General features: G+C 37.3%; 3 protein-coding genes across 3 annotated transcripts; 2 read left to right on the forward strand and 1 right to left on the reverse strand.

Moving 5' to 3' along the window:
- The first annotated feature begins 2513 nt into the window (after nucleotides 1–2513).
- LOC130715488 (synaptotagmin-5-like) lies at nucleotides 2514–7542 on the forward strand. The gene is made up of 3 exons (XM_057565595.1): nucleotides 2514–2672; nucleotides 2933–3046; nucleotides 7368–7542. The coding sequence occupies exons 1-3, from the start codon at nucleotides 2595–2597 to the stop codon at nucleotides 7539–7541; spliced, it is 366 nt and encodes a 121-aa protein (XP_057421578.1). The 5' UTR covers nucleotides 2514–2594; the 3' UTR covers nucleotide 7542.
- A 967-nt stretch (nucleotides 7543–8509) lies between these two features.
- LOC130715487 (synaptotagmin-5-like) lies at nucleotides 8510–12987 on the forward strand. Its single transcript, XM_057565594.1, has 5 exons — nucleotides 8510–8982; nucleotides 9088–9318; nucleotides 10726–11025; nucleotides 11295–11402; nucleotides 12347–12987. The coding sequence occupies exons 2-5, from the start codon at nucleotides 9181–9183 to the stop codon at nucleotides 12470–12472; spliced, it is 672 nt and encodes a 223-aa protein (XP_057421577.1). The 5' UTR covers nucleotides 8510–8982; nucleotides 9088–9180; the 3' UTR covers nucleotides 12473–12987.
- A 1792-nt stretch (nucleotides 12988–14779) lies between these two features.
- LOC130713154 (uncharacterized) lies at nucleotides 14780–16416 on the reverse strand. Its single transcript, XM_057562949.1, has 5 exons — nucleotides 16321–16416; nucleotides 16221–16278; nucleotides 15532–16079; nucleotides 15352–15434; nucleotides 14780–15281 (listed from the first exon to the last, which is right to left on the reverse strand). The coding sequence occupies exons 1-5, from the start codon at nucleotides 16414–16416 to the stop codon at nucleotides 14780–14782; spliced, it is 1287 nt and encodes a 428-aa protein (XP_057418932.1).
- Nucleotides 16417–17038: the final 622 nt, after the last annotated feature.

Below are 17038 nucleotides of genomic sequence, written 5' to 3' on the forward strand. Positions count from 1 at the left end.
GTTTTAATAGGATCATCGATTTTCAAAATAAAACATATTAGTATATCTACATACAACAAGAATATAATGCCACCACCGTGTCCCTTTTTACTCAAAAAATTTCACACTAGTTCTAAGCGCCTCCTGTAATGATGATTGTGGATGATTGTGATTGAGTTTTAGAATAAAGGATAAACCTCTTAGTTGCATAAAACAGATTGTGATTCATTTTACGCCATGAAAGCTCTCTAAAGCATTATCTAACTTTCATATATTTAATGATATTAGTTACTCTATATATCCTTTTGTTATTCGTAAGATGATTAGCAGTGTAAGTTGCAATTTCAGATGAGGACTCTTATCAATGGAATAAATATAAAGGATCTCTCTGAGGAAATTATTTTCATAAATGTTATTGTTATATGTATGCTCTTGGGGTACTATCAACTGAGCTACATCACTAATCATGCACTTACTTAAGTTAATCCTATATATCAAGAATCTAGAGCTACAATAATACAAGAAAGTACACGTGTTCAGCCTTTAAAAAACTTCAATCTCATAAATGATAATTTGATAAAATAAACACTAAACCTGTACTATTTCAAAAATCAGAATACTAGAAAAAAATTTAAAACAACCTCAATTATATTAAAAATGTTTTTTCTTTGCAAGACATATAGCTAATTTTGTAAACGTGTATTTTCCCCTCTAGTTTTCTAGCATAAAGAAATTTTTGGTAACTTCATCTATTTAATCACATAAATTCAAACTCAAGCTCATTCATCAGTCTCAAACAATACTAGAAATTAAAGATGGCGGGAAAACCCAAACCCGCGGGCCCCAACCCGAACCGACCCAAAATTTCTGGCGAAACCCGCTTTCTTTGAGTTTGGGTTCGGGTTTGGGTTTCATCCAAATTTTAAAACATGTTTGGGTTTGGGTGTGAGATTGATTAAACCTGCACCCAAACCCAAACCCAAACCCAAACCCGAAGCCTTATGCATGTAATTACCAGCCCTTATATATATTATTAAAGTTACTAAGTAGAGTTTTCTTTAAAGTTACTAAGTAGGCTTATGTTCATTAACTATATTTTTTCCTTTGTATTGGAATGATGATGAGGTTTAATCAGCTTATGTTCAATTTGTTCTCTTATGTACATGTTGCTTTCGGATCGATATTTTTGGTTTTTTGCGGTTCGGTGCTCACATTGGGTTTTGGGTTTGGGTTCGGGTAACCCGAAACCCAGGGGTTTGAGTTTGGGTTTAACTTTTGCACCCATATTAAATTTGGGTTTGGGTGTTAAGTTTGGGTTTGGGTGTGGGAATGACCAAACCCACACCCACGGGGCCCATTGCCAACCCTACTAGAAATTCTACTTTTTCTTCGTATTAATCAGATAACCCATCTAAATGTTCTTATAATCTTACGCCCCAAACAGGGGAAAGAAAACGCACACGTTACCTTATACCTTATAGTGGACCAACACACATGAGCGTATTTAGGAAATCGCTTGGAAAGTGGAAATCCTGAATGTGGAAATCATTCAACACCTTGACAGCTAGCATCATCCTATTCGCCCTACATCAGGGGCTTATAAAATCGACCCCAAAAGGACACCAACTCTAATTAATTATTAACTACTAATTCTGTCAGTTAAGACACTAAAACTGACACTAACTGACCACTATATATTAGAATAAGAGTAGTGTTTCGGCGGCTAACTGGTCCGAAAGAAACAATGGCGGAAGCTGCACTGGGTGCTGTGTTTGGTGAACTGCTGAAGGCTGTTTCGGAAGCAATACAAAGGTGCGTTAACTTCAAAGGAACCTTAACTCACCTCTCAACCACTCTAACACGATTAGGTCCAAAAATCCAAGAGATACAGAAGCTAAACAATGAGTTGGGTCGCCCCAAAGAGGAGCTTGACTCGCTGCTAAGTTTGATGGAAGAGGGTAAGCAGCTCGTTCGCGACTGTTCACAAACCCGCCGGTTCAATCTTGTGACCAGGACTCGTTACGAGAGAAAGCTTCAAGTACTCATCAAATCGCTCGAGTGGTTTATCACCATTGATTTGCATGTTCAGAGCGCCAGAGATAACAAAGAAACCCTGCTTCATGTCAGGAAAATACTTGCCTGTGTAAAGCCAGAACAAGACGCAACAGCAGCTTCATCTTCTCAAACTACCCCTTTGCTTCAAGATGATCTCAATGAATCAGAGATAACCGGGACTAATTCTTCTCCTCAGCAAACCATAGAACATGAGGTTGGACAAGTATATATATATATATATATATATATATATATATATATATATATATATATATTTATATATTTATTTCTTAGTTTGTAATCCGCTTGTCAAAACTCAAAAACATATTTTCATTTCTGTCTATATTTGCTTTTCTGCTAAATTTTTCAGACATGCCATAATTATTGTTCTTTCTTCTTAGGAACAATGGGAGCTTTTGTTACCTGGCACTGTGAATAGTTCAACAAATGAAATAGATGCTAATGCAGTTACACACAAGAAAAAAGAGGTTATTGTTAGAGGAGGATTCCTTTCTGTTACTGTGATATCTGCTGAAAACTTGCCTGCATTGGATATATTAATGAGAAAATCTAATCCCTTTGTTGTTCTGACCTTGAGGAAAGCAAAATCAAAAGCCGAAACAATATACAAAACCAAGGTAAGATTTTGATGGACCAAGAACCAAAACTAGCATATACTTTATTACCATTTTGAGAATCAGAGATGATGAGGCTACATCTCTTATTCTTAATGAACTTTATTATCTCATGCAAGATCTTTTATTTCTTTGTTATTGGGGTGGGGAAGGATATTTATATAATAAGGCATATTATAAATCTGTTGCTTCTTTCCAATTATGTGTCTTTGTTAATTATCAACATGTTATGAACTTAATTGACCCTCAAAGTTTGTTCTCAGGTTGTGAACAACTGCTTGAATCCTTCTTGGAATCAAGCATTTGACTTTGTAGTGGAGGATGGATTACATGATGTGCTAATTGTTGAAGTTTGGGACCGCGGCACGTTTGGAGTGGTAAGACAGTTTGCTTTATGTTGAATTGGTTACTAGATTGCCTTTTTTTTTCACATGTCTTGATGATGACTTGAAGTCAATTGGCACTCAACTTACAACACAATTTATGTGGAGTGCCAATTTCGTATTAACAGAATCAGAACAGCTGAATGTAGGTTAAGAATCTATGAATGTATGGGCCTTAACTATCAATGCATATTCCCCGTACAAGTCTGGCATTTAACCTCTTCCCCTTAACAACCCTTCTAACTGCCTAACTTCCCTCCTAACTGTTAGCTACTCATTGCCCTTTTTGTTCCTTCTCGCTTACACCTTTCATACATGTTCAGCCCTTTTTTCCTAAGTCCCTATCAATACCTTTCCATGTAAGAACAACCTTGACCTCAAGGTTGAAATCTGGAAATTGCATTTGAATAACTTACACATCCTCTCCTCTTGTGTTTGACCTTGCAATGCATAAGATTATAAGAACCTGCTGTATCTGATCTCCATGTTGCAAAATAATTCTGTTTCCCAGTCCCTTTGCAGGAAAATAAATGCTCAAAGTCTACCTCCAACTCATTAGGAAGATTGGATTCCACCATGTGTGTCCCAATGGCTTTTATAAGCTGTGAAACATGGAAAACATGATGAATACGAGCTTTCTCTGGCAATTTAGTTGAAAAGCCACTGTTCCTATTTGTTTTAATCCCAAATAGGGACCATAATATCTGGCAGCATGTTTGGGGTGTAAACGAGAAGGCATGGACCCTTCTTTGTGTGATCTGATTTTGAGATAAACCGATTCTCCAACCTGAATGTTGGAGGGCGTCTAGGTTTATTAGTATAACATCTCATATGATCTTGACCTATAGAAAGGTGGTGCTTCAATTGTCATAGAGCCTCATCTCGAGCAACCGCTTCTACTAATGTTTCACCTGGAATATATTTTGAAAAGTGAAGGAGGAGGACGTAGAGATCCTCAAATGTAGTTCGCTTCGCAGCACTTTGGAAATTCGTATTTTACATAATTCTTCCCAGTGTAGAAAATCTAGCCAAACCTATGGTTGTTCTGAAGTAAAACAGGGTTGGTATGTCTCCAAGGTTCTGTTTAGCACTTCAGTTTGGCCATCTATCTCCGGATGATATGCATTACTCATCTGTAAAGTTTTACTCTGTAATATGAGAAGTTTATACAAAAAAATGGCTTATAAAAGTCAGGTCCCGGTCATTGACAATAGAAATAGGTATGCCATGTAATCTAACTGTCTCCTTGGCAAATATCTCAGTGATTCAGCAGGCTGTATAAGGGTGTTTAATGGCTATGAAATGACCATACTTTCTGAGGAGGTCTACCGCCACCATAATGGTATCATAACTCTTTGACATAGGGAATCCCACTATAAAATCCATACTCAACTCCTCCCAAATGGCATTAGGAATGGGCATGGGCAGAGGTTGGATTAGACCTTCTGGTGAGGCAGCTTACTATTTACTGCATTGGAAAATCAGGTATCAACAAAAGCTGATACAGTACCCTTCATATATTCCGAATACAAAGGTTGAGCCAATCTTCTATACGTGTGATGGACTCCAGCCTGGCCCCCTTTTGGTGTTACATGATATTCCTGCAAAAGCTTAGGAATCCTGCTTGACGAAGCAGATAGAGCCAACCTGCCCTTATAGGACAACCTGTCATTCTCTAAAGTATACTGAGGCTGAGAAATCAGATCCTTCTGCAAATCTGATTTAATTCTAGACAGCAAGGGATCTGCTTGTATCTCTTCACCAATTAAATGCACATCTTGTCAGAAAGGCTTGGAAATGGCTTGCAGTTCTCTTCTCTTCTAGAAAGGGCATCAGCCACTCTATTTGCTGCTCCTAGTTTATAGATGATATCAAACTCATATCCCAGTAATTTGGCCAACCAATTCTGTCGATTAAGTAGTATTGCGTCGCTCCAACAAGTAACGAAGAGTCGAAGACTTTTTTTGGTAAGTGTAGACTGTGCAATATCTCCCCAAATGGTATGGCCTCCAATGTTGAATTGCCAATACAAGTGCAACACAACTCCCTCTCATAAATAGATTTATTCAAGCACGTTTCATATAAGGTTTTGCTGAAGAAAGCTACATGATGCTTGTCCTGAGAAATTCTTCTCCAATGCCCTTGACCGATGCATCACATTCTATAGAGAATAGCCGTGAAAATCAGGCATGGCCAAAATAGGGGCTGTGGTGATCACAAAAACGCCAGCTCCCATCTTTCTTCTTCACTAAAATAGTAGTGCTAGAATAGGAATACGTGGGTTACCTCGCTCTTCCACAAGGAATATGTGGGTTACCTCGCTCTGCCACAAGGTTTGATTCGCTACCACCCGTCAACATCTGTCCGGATGTGTGCGATATGCTGGCAAAAATTATCGTGTGGGAACCTACTCGTATCACTGCACTCACCCCTCCATGCTCCATATGGTCGATAATTGTTGCTGCTGCTGCTGCTTGTGTGTAGCCGCTTGAAACAGCAAGTTCTTCTTCCTTATCGCGAGCTGCCCAAATGACCTTACTAATCTCCTTCGAGTCACTTGAAGTCGGAGCACGTTCACACACATTCCCCATGCTTATAAATGCAAGCTGCAAATTCTGAGATGGTTTAACTTGCTGAACTCCAAAGAACTTCCCAACCTTTGCAATTCAACCTAAGAGATAAATCCCATCAAAACTTGGTAATACCACCTTCCTTTTCTAAGAACTGAGCTCGTCACCTTTTTTGTCAAAACTTCACCTTTCAACGATTTTTTGTTCGTCTTCAATTCCTCAAGATTGGGCTGTTTGCTGATTCCTTCCTCCTCCCTTGGCCCTTGTTTCTATGCTAGTTGTGCCAGAAGAATCTTATGTCATTAATTTTATCAAGCTTCTCAAGTTTAGTTTTAATCGCAGCCAATTGAGAACCTTGATCCCAAGTTACTTTTTTCAACATCTCCACCGATTCCTCCAATGCCCCCATACGTGATTCCATTGCTCCCTCTTTAAGAACCAAAAGGTCGGACCAAATTGTTAGAACTCGCAGAGATTAAGCATAGAAAAAGTAAAAGAAGAGAGAAAGAATGACCTATGAAAGAATAGCCTCTGTATTATTCAAAACATTCAAGGAGAGAATCTCTTCCAAAGGGTTTCCCCTTTTACACCTACGCTGTAGCTACATGCATAGAATTAACCAACTCAATGCCTCTTCTCCGTACTACAGGTCCTGTATTTAACATCTCCCCCTTAACAACCTGTTTAAGTGTCCCTTAGATGCAGCAGCCACTGCCAAAATACAACCCGAATGATCACGAGCACCAAGCCAAGACCAATTCGTTCCCTTATTGCCAGGGGCGGAGGCAGGTTTTTTTTATAGAGGGGTGCTAAGTGTTAGAATATAATATAAAACCATTAAAGTGATCCTTACCCAACAGCTTAAGCTTTTGGGATAAGTGGTCATTTGAGATGGTATCAGAGCCTCTATGACCGAGAGGTCTAGAGTTCGATCCTTGCTCCCCTCACTTTCTAATTAAAAAGTGGAATTTAATTAAGCACATGGTAGGTGGGCCTGTGTAGTAATCCACGCTTCAAGCCCAAAGGGCTCTTGCGTGAGGGGGCGTGTTAGAGCTCTTGCGTGAGGGGGCGTGTTAGAATATAATATAAAACCATTAAAGTGATCCTTACCCAACAGCTTAAGCTTTTGGGATAAGTGGTCATTTGACACTAAGGTCTAAAGGAATATGATCTATAAAAGAATTTTATTTTTTATCTCATAAAGAATGTGGGAAAATTATAAATAACTAATAATTTTATATAAACATAATAAATATAAAATTAGTTAGAGTACAAGAGATACTAATAGGCATTTTGACGAGAGAAAAAATCAGAATCAACAAAAAAAACTACAGCTACTTGTGTCTTCTCCAAATTAGGAAGTAGAAAAGTGGCACACCGTAAATTCATAACAAATAATCGCAGAGAATAAACATAAAATATTACTTCCACACCTAGGTTCCACACATAGTAAGAAAGAGTGTGAGTTATGGGTGCTATTCACTTGAGAAAATATGAGATCTGAACTTTAAATTTTTTTTATTAATAAAATGTAAAAAATATAGGGTGGCTACAGCAGGGAGAAACCCCCACTGTAGCTCTGCCCCTGCTTATTGCCCTTTTTGTAGATGTTGTACTCAGCATATATACTTAAAGTTTTAAACACACTGCAGTGCACACAAGTGCAAATAAACTATCTACGGCTTAGTTTTCATAAGTTAATAATTTTTGGTAAATTCTGATCATTCTCTCTGTAATGCATGCAGCATTTTATGGGGAAATGCACATTGTCGCTTGACAGGGTAATACTGGAGGAGGAATACGAAGAACGTTTTAAGCTAGTTGGTGCTGAATCTAGCTATTTGAAATTGCATCTCAAGTGGATGCACCAACCAATTTATTGTGATCCGAACTTTCTACAGCCGCTGAGTATTGGGTAAGGCCCAAATGAATGATTTTATATTATGAATGATTTTATATTATATTCTAACATGCTCCCTCACACGCAAGAGCCCTTTGGGCTTGAAGCGTGGACAATGCACATGTCCACCTACCATATGCTTAAATTCAACTTTTTATTAGAAGAATTGAGGGCAGCAGGGATCGAACTCTAGACCACTTGGTCATAGAGGCTCTAATACCATGTCAAGCAACCAATTCTTCCAAAAGCTTAAGCTATTGAGTAAGGGCCAAACGAATGGTTTTATATTATATTCTAATTTCTAACAAACATGTTATATTTTTAGTTTCTATTTTGAAATCCTAAACAGTTTACTTATTTTAGGGCTTGAATCAATGGAAGATAATACATGTTTATTCTAAAGCTCTCTCAGCAAGCTGTATAAAGAAACTCAAAATATGTTGATCCAAATATGCATGTAATCTGTTAATTATGTATGTAGTGAGTATCAATGAACTGTAAACGAGATTCTGCAACTAGTTTCATGATACTGGTTATGGTTATACCAAGTATCTTCTATGAAATAGTGAGCCATAATATGTAGACTTTGGATTTGCAACCTTCTCACCTGCAACGACGACGGCTGCGATGACCATTTCTGACTTCTGAGTTTGTTTTCTTCCCTCCTTTTCTTTGTTTCGTCCTCTTAGCTCCTCTGTTCTATCTTTTATTCTTTGTTGAGGCTGCTTCCTGCTTGAAAATGGCTTCTCAGTCATTCACAGTGGTCCTGGGTCAATGTTGGTGGCGCTGGAGCTGGTTCTCTGTTTCGGCCTCTTAGCTCGTATGTTCTATCGTTTATAATGTTGCTTTGCAAGTTGGTGGTGTTTGGACTTTGGAGTAACATTCTTATGAGTTATGAATTGTATATTATTACTTTTGAGTTCTGAGTATAATTTTATGTGTATTCAGTTATTTAAATAAAGTTTGTGATTTATGTTATTTTATATGTATGTATATAAATTTATATGCACATAAATATAAAAATAGAAAATTTGCTAAATCTTACAGTTAATCTTATGATTATGTGATTTACGATTAATTTCCCCCTCTCCAATTAAGGTCATAATCCTGATTTTGACTACTATGATACTAATCCTTATTTATATTATTATTAATCCTAATCCTGATTAAGGGTAATTATGAAATGTAATGATATTATGAGATATTTCCTTGATATTCTAGCTGCTTGTTGATCACAAGATTACTTTCACTGTCTTGGCTGGTTAAAAACTGATTTTCCATTTTGAACCGTACTGTATTTTCTTGTTCAGTGATCTGGAGTTGAAGCCTGTTGGGATATTGAAAGTAAAGCTTCTGCAAGCAAAGGAATTAACAAATACGCATACTTTTCGAAAACCTGATCTATTTGTTGTACTATACATACAGGCTTCAGGTGAAGAGAAAAAAAAAGCGAGACAATTGTAAGTTAGTTTCCTTTTCCTGGCTATTTCTGTCTTTCTTTCTCAAGAATTTTTTGGTTCTCAATTGTGGAAGAAATAACCCTAATTTTGTTTTTTTCTCTCCAGAACAATGATTTAAATCCAATTTGGAATGAAAAATTCGAATTTATCGTCGAAGACGTGTCCACTGAACACTTGATTGTTCAAGTTTATGATTCTATGCATTTGCGGTCACCTAAATTGATTGGTTATGCTCAGATACGGCTTAGTGAACTTCAACCTGGTAGAGTAAAATATGTGTGGCCGAAACTTTTCAAGCCATCGTTGACCCAAAGAGATAACAAGAATAGAGGGCAGGTGAGGAATCCTATAATATATGACCTCTGGTAGGAGAGAAAATGCATGTTTGTGAAATTTCAAAAATAGTCCCAACTAAAATAGAAATGTGGTCCTTTTGGTAGAAAGATTTTTTTTTTACAAATTTAATTTATTATTTATATCATCATCATTATTGTTGTTATTATTATTACCATTATCTATTATTATTATTATTATAGATCTGAATAAGGCTTTTGTTGTTGTTGTTGTATTATAAGATCTGAAATAAGGAGATTGAAGGGTATTATAGAAAGGGAGAAATGGCCAAAGTTCTTTGCAGATTATTGAGTGGAAACAAATCAATGACCAAAATTGAGTATGTTGAGAAGTTCTACATTGACTAGAGATATGACCAAATAAGTATTTATAAAGGTTACAACAACTCACCTCTGAGCTAGCTTTTGGAAAGAGTTAGGCCTAGCCTGAATTCTAAGAGTGGATTAATGAAATGGCCAAAATTACAAACAATGAACAGAGTCGTATGGTCTAGAGATAAGGATGTTATAGACATTTGGCTCAAAATCTTTTGTGCTTTTTCTGCCCATTTCATAGTAGAAAATTGGGAGAGGAGGCGGCCTCCAGTAGCCTTCTTCTAGAATATCAGAATATTTTAATTTAGGAAGAACTCTTGTGGTTTAAGAAATCACGGTAGAACAGGAAAATACCTTGTCAAAAAGAGGCTTTAGCCCACATTTCGGAATGCGGCACACCAATGATCTTGGAAAATATCTTGGTTTCCCTCTGATTTGTGGGAGAGTGACCAAGATGAGTTTCAACTTCATTTTGGACAAGATTAAAATTCATCTCAGCTTGGAAAAAGAACTTGCTTAACAAGGTAGGAAGGGTTTGCTTGGACTAATCTGTTATATCATCTCTTCTGATTTATACTATGCAGGCCATGTGGATTCCTCAGAGCAGCTATAACACCATAGATGCTCATATTCGGGATTTTATTTGGTCTTACTATAATTCTGGTCATAGCTAGAATTTAGTTTCTTTGGAGAAAGTGTCTAAACCAAAGTATCTTTGTGGTTTACAAATTGGTCAGAGTTAGGAGATTAGGGTTATGTTAAGTGTAGTTAGGAGATAGGGTTATATTAAGATTGAGTTTCTAGTTTTTCTAGCTTTGAGGGGGTTGGTGATATGCTTCTTGCTGAACTTTTAGCCATCCTAAGAGGACTCACCCTTGCTGTGGACATGAGAATTAGACGGTTGATTTAAGCCTAATTATATTTATTTCTTAATTTTTAAACAGTTGTCAAAAACATAATTGTGTCTAGCATGATAAATATATTCGCCTTTCTGTTAAATTTTTCTTGGATAAAAAAATTACCCTAATAGTAAAGTGAATTCAGACACGCCATAATACTTGTTCTTTATTCCTAGGTACACATGGAGCTTTTGTACTGTCCTTTTGGCATGGAGAATAGCTTTACCAACCTGTTTGCTCCAAACTACTCAATGGAAGAGGTTCTTGAAAGTTCAGCAAATGAAATAGAGGCTAATGGAAATGAGAATGCAGTTACACAGAGGGAAAAAGAGGTTATTATTAGCGGATTCCTTTCTGTTACTGTGATATCTGCTGAAGACTTGCCTGCATTGGATTTCATGGGAAAATCTGATCCCTTTGTTGTTCTGACCTTGAGGAAAGCAAAATTAAAAGAAGAAATTAGACACAAAACCAAGGTAAGATTTTTATGTACCAATATCTAAAAGTAGCATATACTTTATAACCATTTTGAGAATCTGAGATGCGCCTGCTGCTGTTATTGTTGATGAACTTTATTATCTCTTGAGAGATCTTGTTTTTCTTTGTTCTTGGGTGGGTTAGGGTCATTGGGGGAGGATATTTATATGGTGTTTTATAAGTCTAATGCTGCTATCCATTTTTGTGGCTTTATTAATTAATTATCAACATGTTATGAACTTACGTGACCCTGAAAGTTTGTTCTCAGGTTGTGAACCAGAGCTTGAATCCTGTTTGGATTGAAACATTTCCCGTCGAGGATGGTTTACATGATATGGTAATTGTTGAAGTTTGGGACAAGGACACTTTTGGAAAGGTATTAATACATTTTGCATTATGTTGAATTGGTTACTAGATTGTCTTTCTTTCGTGTCTTGATGACCTGAAGTCAATTGGCACTAAACTATAAATTTGGTATAACAGTATCAGAACAGTTAATAATCACTACTAAGTTGGATTTTTGGAATTGGTTGTCAGCAGAATAAATTCTGAATCCTCTTACTTCTTCTAATAATCATTCTAATTCCTAAATAAAAATATTAAATGTTTTTAAGATGTTAAATACTTTTATTTTTTCATTTACTAAGTGTATCTATCATGTATATCCGTAGCATATGTTGAGTTCTACTAGTATTTATTGACAAATGCAACATTTAATACATTAGCAGCTTAAAAGTTGTACTTCTCAAGAAACATTTTCCAGTTTTGATTAATCAATGTTCTTAGGGAACTTGTTAGCATTTGTCATATCCAAATTGATGTTTGTCTTTATGTTCAAAAAATTAGTATTAATTTCCACGTTTTGGATATTATATACTCAACATACTTTGTTTTAAACACACTGCAAATAAAGTAATAAACTATCTCTGTTCTCGCCAAGAACATAGAATCAAGGCATAGTGCCAAGAGTGTGTGGAATGTGATCGGAGATTTTAGAGAGATGAGCTCTTAACTGCTTAGAGAGAGAAAATATAACTGAATTTCAATATTGTTATTGCCAAATGAGCCAAGAGTCCCTTACAATTGGTGACCGTCTCCTATTTATAGTTTTGGGGTTGGGCCTTCGTGCTTTTAATCTGTCTAAATGGGCCGGTTGGGCCTTGGGGAGAGCGGCCCAAGGTCCAGGCATGTTCCGCGCCTAAGGCTGAGCCCCCTAGGCGAGGGACCCTGGGGTCTCGTCCAGTCCAATCTCTGACTTAGTTTTCCTAAGTTTGATAATTTTTGGTAAATTCTGATTGTTCTCTCTGCATGTGCATGCAGGATTATATAGGAAGATGTATATTGTCGCTTACCAAGGTAATACTGGAGGGGGAATACACAGACAGTTTTGATTTAGTTGGTGCGAAATCTGGTTCTTTGGAACTCCATCTCAAGTGGAGGTTCTAAGGCTTATAAAAAAAAAAGTGGAGGTTCTAAGTAATTGTGGATGGATATCTAGAACTGTACTGTCACCTTTCTTTGATTATGACTTTAGAATAAATTGTAGAAGAGTTTCTAAACTTCATAATAGTTTGCATCCGGTTAGCTGGGTCATTATTACTTTAATCTAGTCATGCACTCAATGATTGTAAAATTTGAATTGCGTGTCTATGATCTCCATATTGATTGATGCAGCATGATACAATTCCAGCTTTTGATTGTTTCTAAAGATGTTGAGTTATGTAAATATTTATTTTTGTGTGTGCTTATGTGCATCTGAGTAATGATATGATAAGTTTATAATGCTTTGACAGGCCATGAATTTGTTGTGAATTCTTCTGACATTTGTGTGGACACAAGGTTGTGACAATGAGCTTCTTAATATTTTCTTCCATGTGGATGATGTGTGTTGATATCTGGAACTAATTTGGAAGTGATAAACAAACCAGATTGTTTCTATGTTGCAAATTTGAAACAAAAGGTTTAGGGAAGATGATGTGATTTTGGGAGTGAAAATAATTATTTAAAATGTAATACACGTTGGATTTTAAATCACTCTTACTCTCTGAGTGTTTGAAGTTGTTTTGTGGTATAAATTGGGTTTTGGATATGACGAGTTGAGTTTACAAGTTGGTACGTGTCTATTTTATAACATATTAATCCTGATGCACATATTGTAACGCTAACAACACATCTATTCATTCTTACTCCTAGATCGCCACATCAGACGTGTCGACTCATCTCAAATGTTCTTCAAATGATGTGATTCCTAACCCATTGAACTCAGCTATCTCAAATTAATTCTTGTCTCCTCACATTCTGACATGTCATATATACTATTTCTCAATTTCTATTTATTTCTCTAACCATTTCATCTTTGCTATTTCTCAATCTATGGCACATGTCCTTTCTTTTAGCCACATCACATATTTAGCTTAGTTGTCAACTCATAGAGACTAGAGATCTTTCATCTTCTACTATTCTAAATATAAGTTCCATTATGACTAAATACAATAAAAAAAGATAAATATAAATTTTATGATAAATCAATCTAATTTCTTCTTAAAGATACAAATATTATGAAATTTGAAAATAATTACAAAAGTATTAATATTTTTATTATTGTTATGCTTAAGTATATTTTTTAGAAAATTTGAAAATAATTTCTTATCAATTTAATATATTTTATAAATCTCTCAACAATCTTGCAAAAAAACTATATGTCCACGCATTGCGTGTGTCATATTTTAGTAATTTATTAAATATTAATTTATTTATTTTGAACTTGAATTTTATTAAAATTCGTATGGGGAACGAGGGAGAGTTAGATTAGAGGGAGGGGACTGCGAATGCCCGTCCCATGAAGCGCCAGGGAACCATGCATTCCTCCCGGGATGGGCTCAGGGACTGCAATCAGCCGCTTCCCCTGTAGTCGTCAGCTCGTTCTTGACAGATCCGATCGGGTGTTCATAATCTGGAGTAAAAGGATTCGAACCTTTGCATGCCGGTACCTTGAATTTTTTATTAAACCTCACCCGGAAAGCGAGCCCAAGGAAAATCTCGCCCCATCACGCATTTTCACTCGAGCGGAAACAACTGACCAAGAGACAAGAGCTATAGAGGCAATTACATCCAAATCAACCAAACAAACACAATCCGGGGGAACCTCCTCAATCCAAACACAGTTGGGTACCTTGAGGAGTTCTTAACTAAGTGATCAGCTACAGAGTTCCTGGATCGGCGAACAAAAGAAAAACGAAAACTATGAAAATGTGAAACCAAGTCCTTACAATCTCTAAGAATAGAAACGAAATAAGAAGCACCATGTAATGACTTATTCCAAGCTTCAAATAGTTGAAGGCAATATGTTTCCATAGCAATATCCGTGAAGAATAAGTCTGCTGCAAGTGAAAGAGACCACCGTAAAGCTAAAGCTTCTGCGATCAAAGGCGAAGACGCATCAACTGGGAATGTCGTCGTCGCTGCCATGACAAGGCCTTGCTCATTACGAGCAACACAACCAAAGCCAGCATCTCGATCTTTCTTCCAAGAGCCGTCAAAGTTCAGCTCGATGATCTCCTGTGGTGGACGAAGCCACATCGTCGGTAGGAGCTGTTCGCGAACTGGTTCTGTTATGCGCGGCGGTGCCACCATCATCTGCAACCGAGCCATCAAACCGTCAACCCGTGGCTCCACTCCTTGGAAAAGACATACAGAGCCTCCAAACTACTGTCAAGGAGCTCAAAAACCTGCTGTAAGAAGCTCAACACCGTGCTATCGGATTGCACCCACAACCCACCAGCGTGCTGAAACCGGATACAGTAAGAGCACATGGTCGATTGTTTCTAGGGTTGAATGGCATAAAGGACAGCCATCCTCCACATCAATACCACGAATTTGCAGAAGCTTTCTCACTGATAAAATGCCTCGCACCGCCCTCCAAGAGACCTCCTTACAGGGAGGTAAGGCTTGGACATGCCACAGAGATTTCCAAAACTTAATTGGAGCAATATGCGCAGCATAAGAAGACACCATTCGAGAGAGCTTCTGCTGCCTAATAAAACCATAACCTGACTTGGTAGAATACAAGCCGTCAATTGTGTGAGGCCAAAACAGCTCATCATCTCTTGCTGTTAAAGCGAGAGGTATCTGGAGAATTAATTTTGCTACTGGAGGCCAAAAAATCATCTCCACCAGGTCCTTATTCCACACCTGTGCACTAGGAAGAAACAACTGAGAAACCACTGTCAAGTTTGCACTTTGTGCAAGATCCTCCCTGTAGATAAGTGGACTATCATCTAGAAGCCATTTTCCCGCCAAATATCAATACTATTACCATCACCAACCTTCCAGCGAGCCCCATCCTTAAAAACCCATCTTGTAAGAAAGATACTCGTGCAAGCAAAGCTAGGACGGCTACCCTTCTTTGCTGCACAAATAGATGAGCGAGGATAATAAACAGACTTAAACAATCTGCCAAGCAACGTATTTGGTTGCCTCTGAAGTTGCCACCAATTTTTTCCAACCATAGCTGTATTAAAAGCCTTGAAATCCCTAAAGTCCACTCCTCCATCAAACTTAGATCGACACAAAGTGTCCCACTTAAGCCAGTGAATACTCCACCTAGAGGCATCTCCACTCCAATAAAACTTGCTAATCATTCGCTCTATATTTGCACATATACCACCAGGCAACATAAAACAAGATATCGCATAGGAAGGAATGGCTTGAGCAACCACCTTTACCATAACCTCTCTACCCATCCGGGAAAGAGAACTCTCCTTCCGACCCCTTAGTTTTTTCCAAACATTTTCCTTGACAAAATTAAATATTTGAGTTTTCAACTTACCAATAATGGCAGGGAGCCCCAAATACTTATCATAGCTTTCCACCGTCTTTATATTCAAAATCCTTTTGAGCTCATCGAAGCGGGGACTGGGCAAATTTAGGCTATAGGAAAGCATCAATTTGTCAAGATTAATGACCTGCCCTGAAACCTTTTCATAAGAAGCAAGAACATGTTTCACACAATTTGCTTCCTCCAAGGTTGCTTTCGCAAATATAACATTGTCATCTACAAAAAGAAGATGTGAAATCACAAGAGCAGTACGAGAAATTTTAATGTCAAAAAGGGTAGAGTGTGTTATTTCCCCCTGAATCAAAGCTGATAACACCTCACCACACAAAATAAATAAATACGGGGATAGAGGATCACCCTGACGGAGACCTCTTCCCGGATCAAAGGGCATTTGTGGATTGCCATTTAACATCACCTGAAAACGAACAGTTGTGACACAACTCATAACAAGACTTACCCAAGGCAGAGGGAAGCCCATTTGGGTCATCACACTCTGAAGAAACGACCATTCGACCCTATCATAAGCCTTTGACATGTCAAGTTTCAAAGCCATATGGCCATTACGGTCAAAACATTTTTTCTTCATAAAGTGAAAACATTCATACGCAATCAGAGCATTATCTGTGATAAAATGCCCCGACACAAAGGCACTCTGTGGGCCACTAATAACATCAGGCAAAATATGCTTCAAACGATTTGCAATTGTCTTTGTTATTAATTTAAACAAGACATGACACAAACTAATAGGCCTAAACTAGTTCGCTAAAATATTAAATATGAAGCTAAGATGTCGAGTTGCCACATAAAAACATTCACTCTTATTTCATGTCACCTAAGCAATTTTAAACTGTAAGCTACAAATATGACAATCGCTACAAGAATATCGTGAATTACTAACGGTAAAAAACCGTCGATGAGCCCTAAACGTCATTGTTAAAGAGAAATTACCAACAACCAAAGATATGTCGGTATTAAACTCCTCGATTATATTTTACCGACGATTTTTCAAAAGTGATCAGTAACTTAGTATCGGTCATAACCGTTGGTATACGACATCAACCATCACTAAGCTGCCGACAACACAAATCGTTAGTAATAAGCCGATTCGAACAAAAATAAAATAAAAACTTTTATCAAGGACGAAAGTGCTTCATTGGTCAATTTTTTTTTTTTAA

This window comes from Lotus japonicus, chromosome 4, assembly GCF_012489685.1.
Source record: "Lotus japonicus ecotype B-129 chromosome 4, LjGifu_v1.2".
Taxonomy (NCBI): Eukaryota; Viridiplantae; Streptophyta; class Magnoliopsida; order Fabales; family Fabaceae; genus Lotus; species Lotus japonicus.

What these genes read in the sequence shown, in the direction of transcription:
- LOC130715488 (XM_057565595.1), top strand. Translation starts at nt 2,595, where the DNA reads ATGAGAAAATCTAATCCCTTTGTTGTTCTGACCTTGAGGAAAGCAAAA. An exon ending in AAACAATATACAAAACCAAG is followed by an intron (nt 2,673 to 2,932) that starts GTAAGATTTTGA and finishes GTTTGTTCTCAG; the next exon opens with GTTGTGAACAACTGCTTGAA. An exon ending in ACCGCGGCACGTTTGGAGTG is followed by an intron (nt 3,047 to 7,367) that starts GTAAGACAGTTT and finishes TAATGCATGCAG; the next exon opens with CATTTTATGGGGAAATGCAC.
- LOC130715487 (XM_057565594.1), top strand. Translation starts at nt 9,181, where the DNA reads ATGCATTTGCGGTCACCTAAATTGATTGGTTATGCTCAGATACGGCTT. An exon ending in ATAACAAGAATAGAGGGCAG is followed by an intron (nt 9,319 to 10,725) that starts GTGAGGAATCCT and finishes CTTTATTCCTAG; the next exon opens with GTACACATGGAGCTTTTGTA. An exon ending in AAATTAGACACAAAACCAAG is followed by an intron (nt 11,026 to 11,294) that starts GTAAGATTTTTA and finishes GTTTGTTCTCAG; the next exon opens with GTTGTGAACCAGAGCTTGAA.
- LOC130713154 (XM_057562949.1), bottom strand. Translation starts at nt 16,416, where the DNA reads ATGGCTTTGAAACTTGACATGTCAAAGGCTTATGATAGGGTCGAATGG. An exon ending in AGGCTTTTAATACAGCTATG is followed by an intron (nt 15,435 to 15,531) that starts GTTGGAAAAAAT and finishes CTATTTGTGCAG; the next exon opens with CAAAGAAGGGTAGCCGTCCT. An exon ending in AGGATGGGGCTCGCTGGAAG is followed by an intron (nt 15,282 to 15,351) that starts GTTGGTGATGGT and finishes ACTTATCTACAG; the next exon opens with GGAGGATCTTGCACAAAGTG.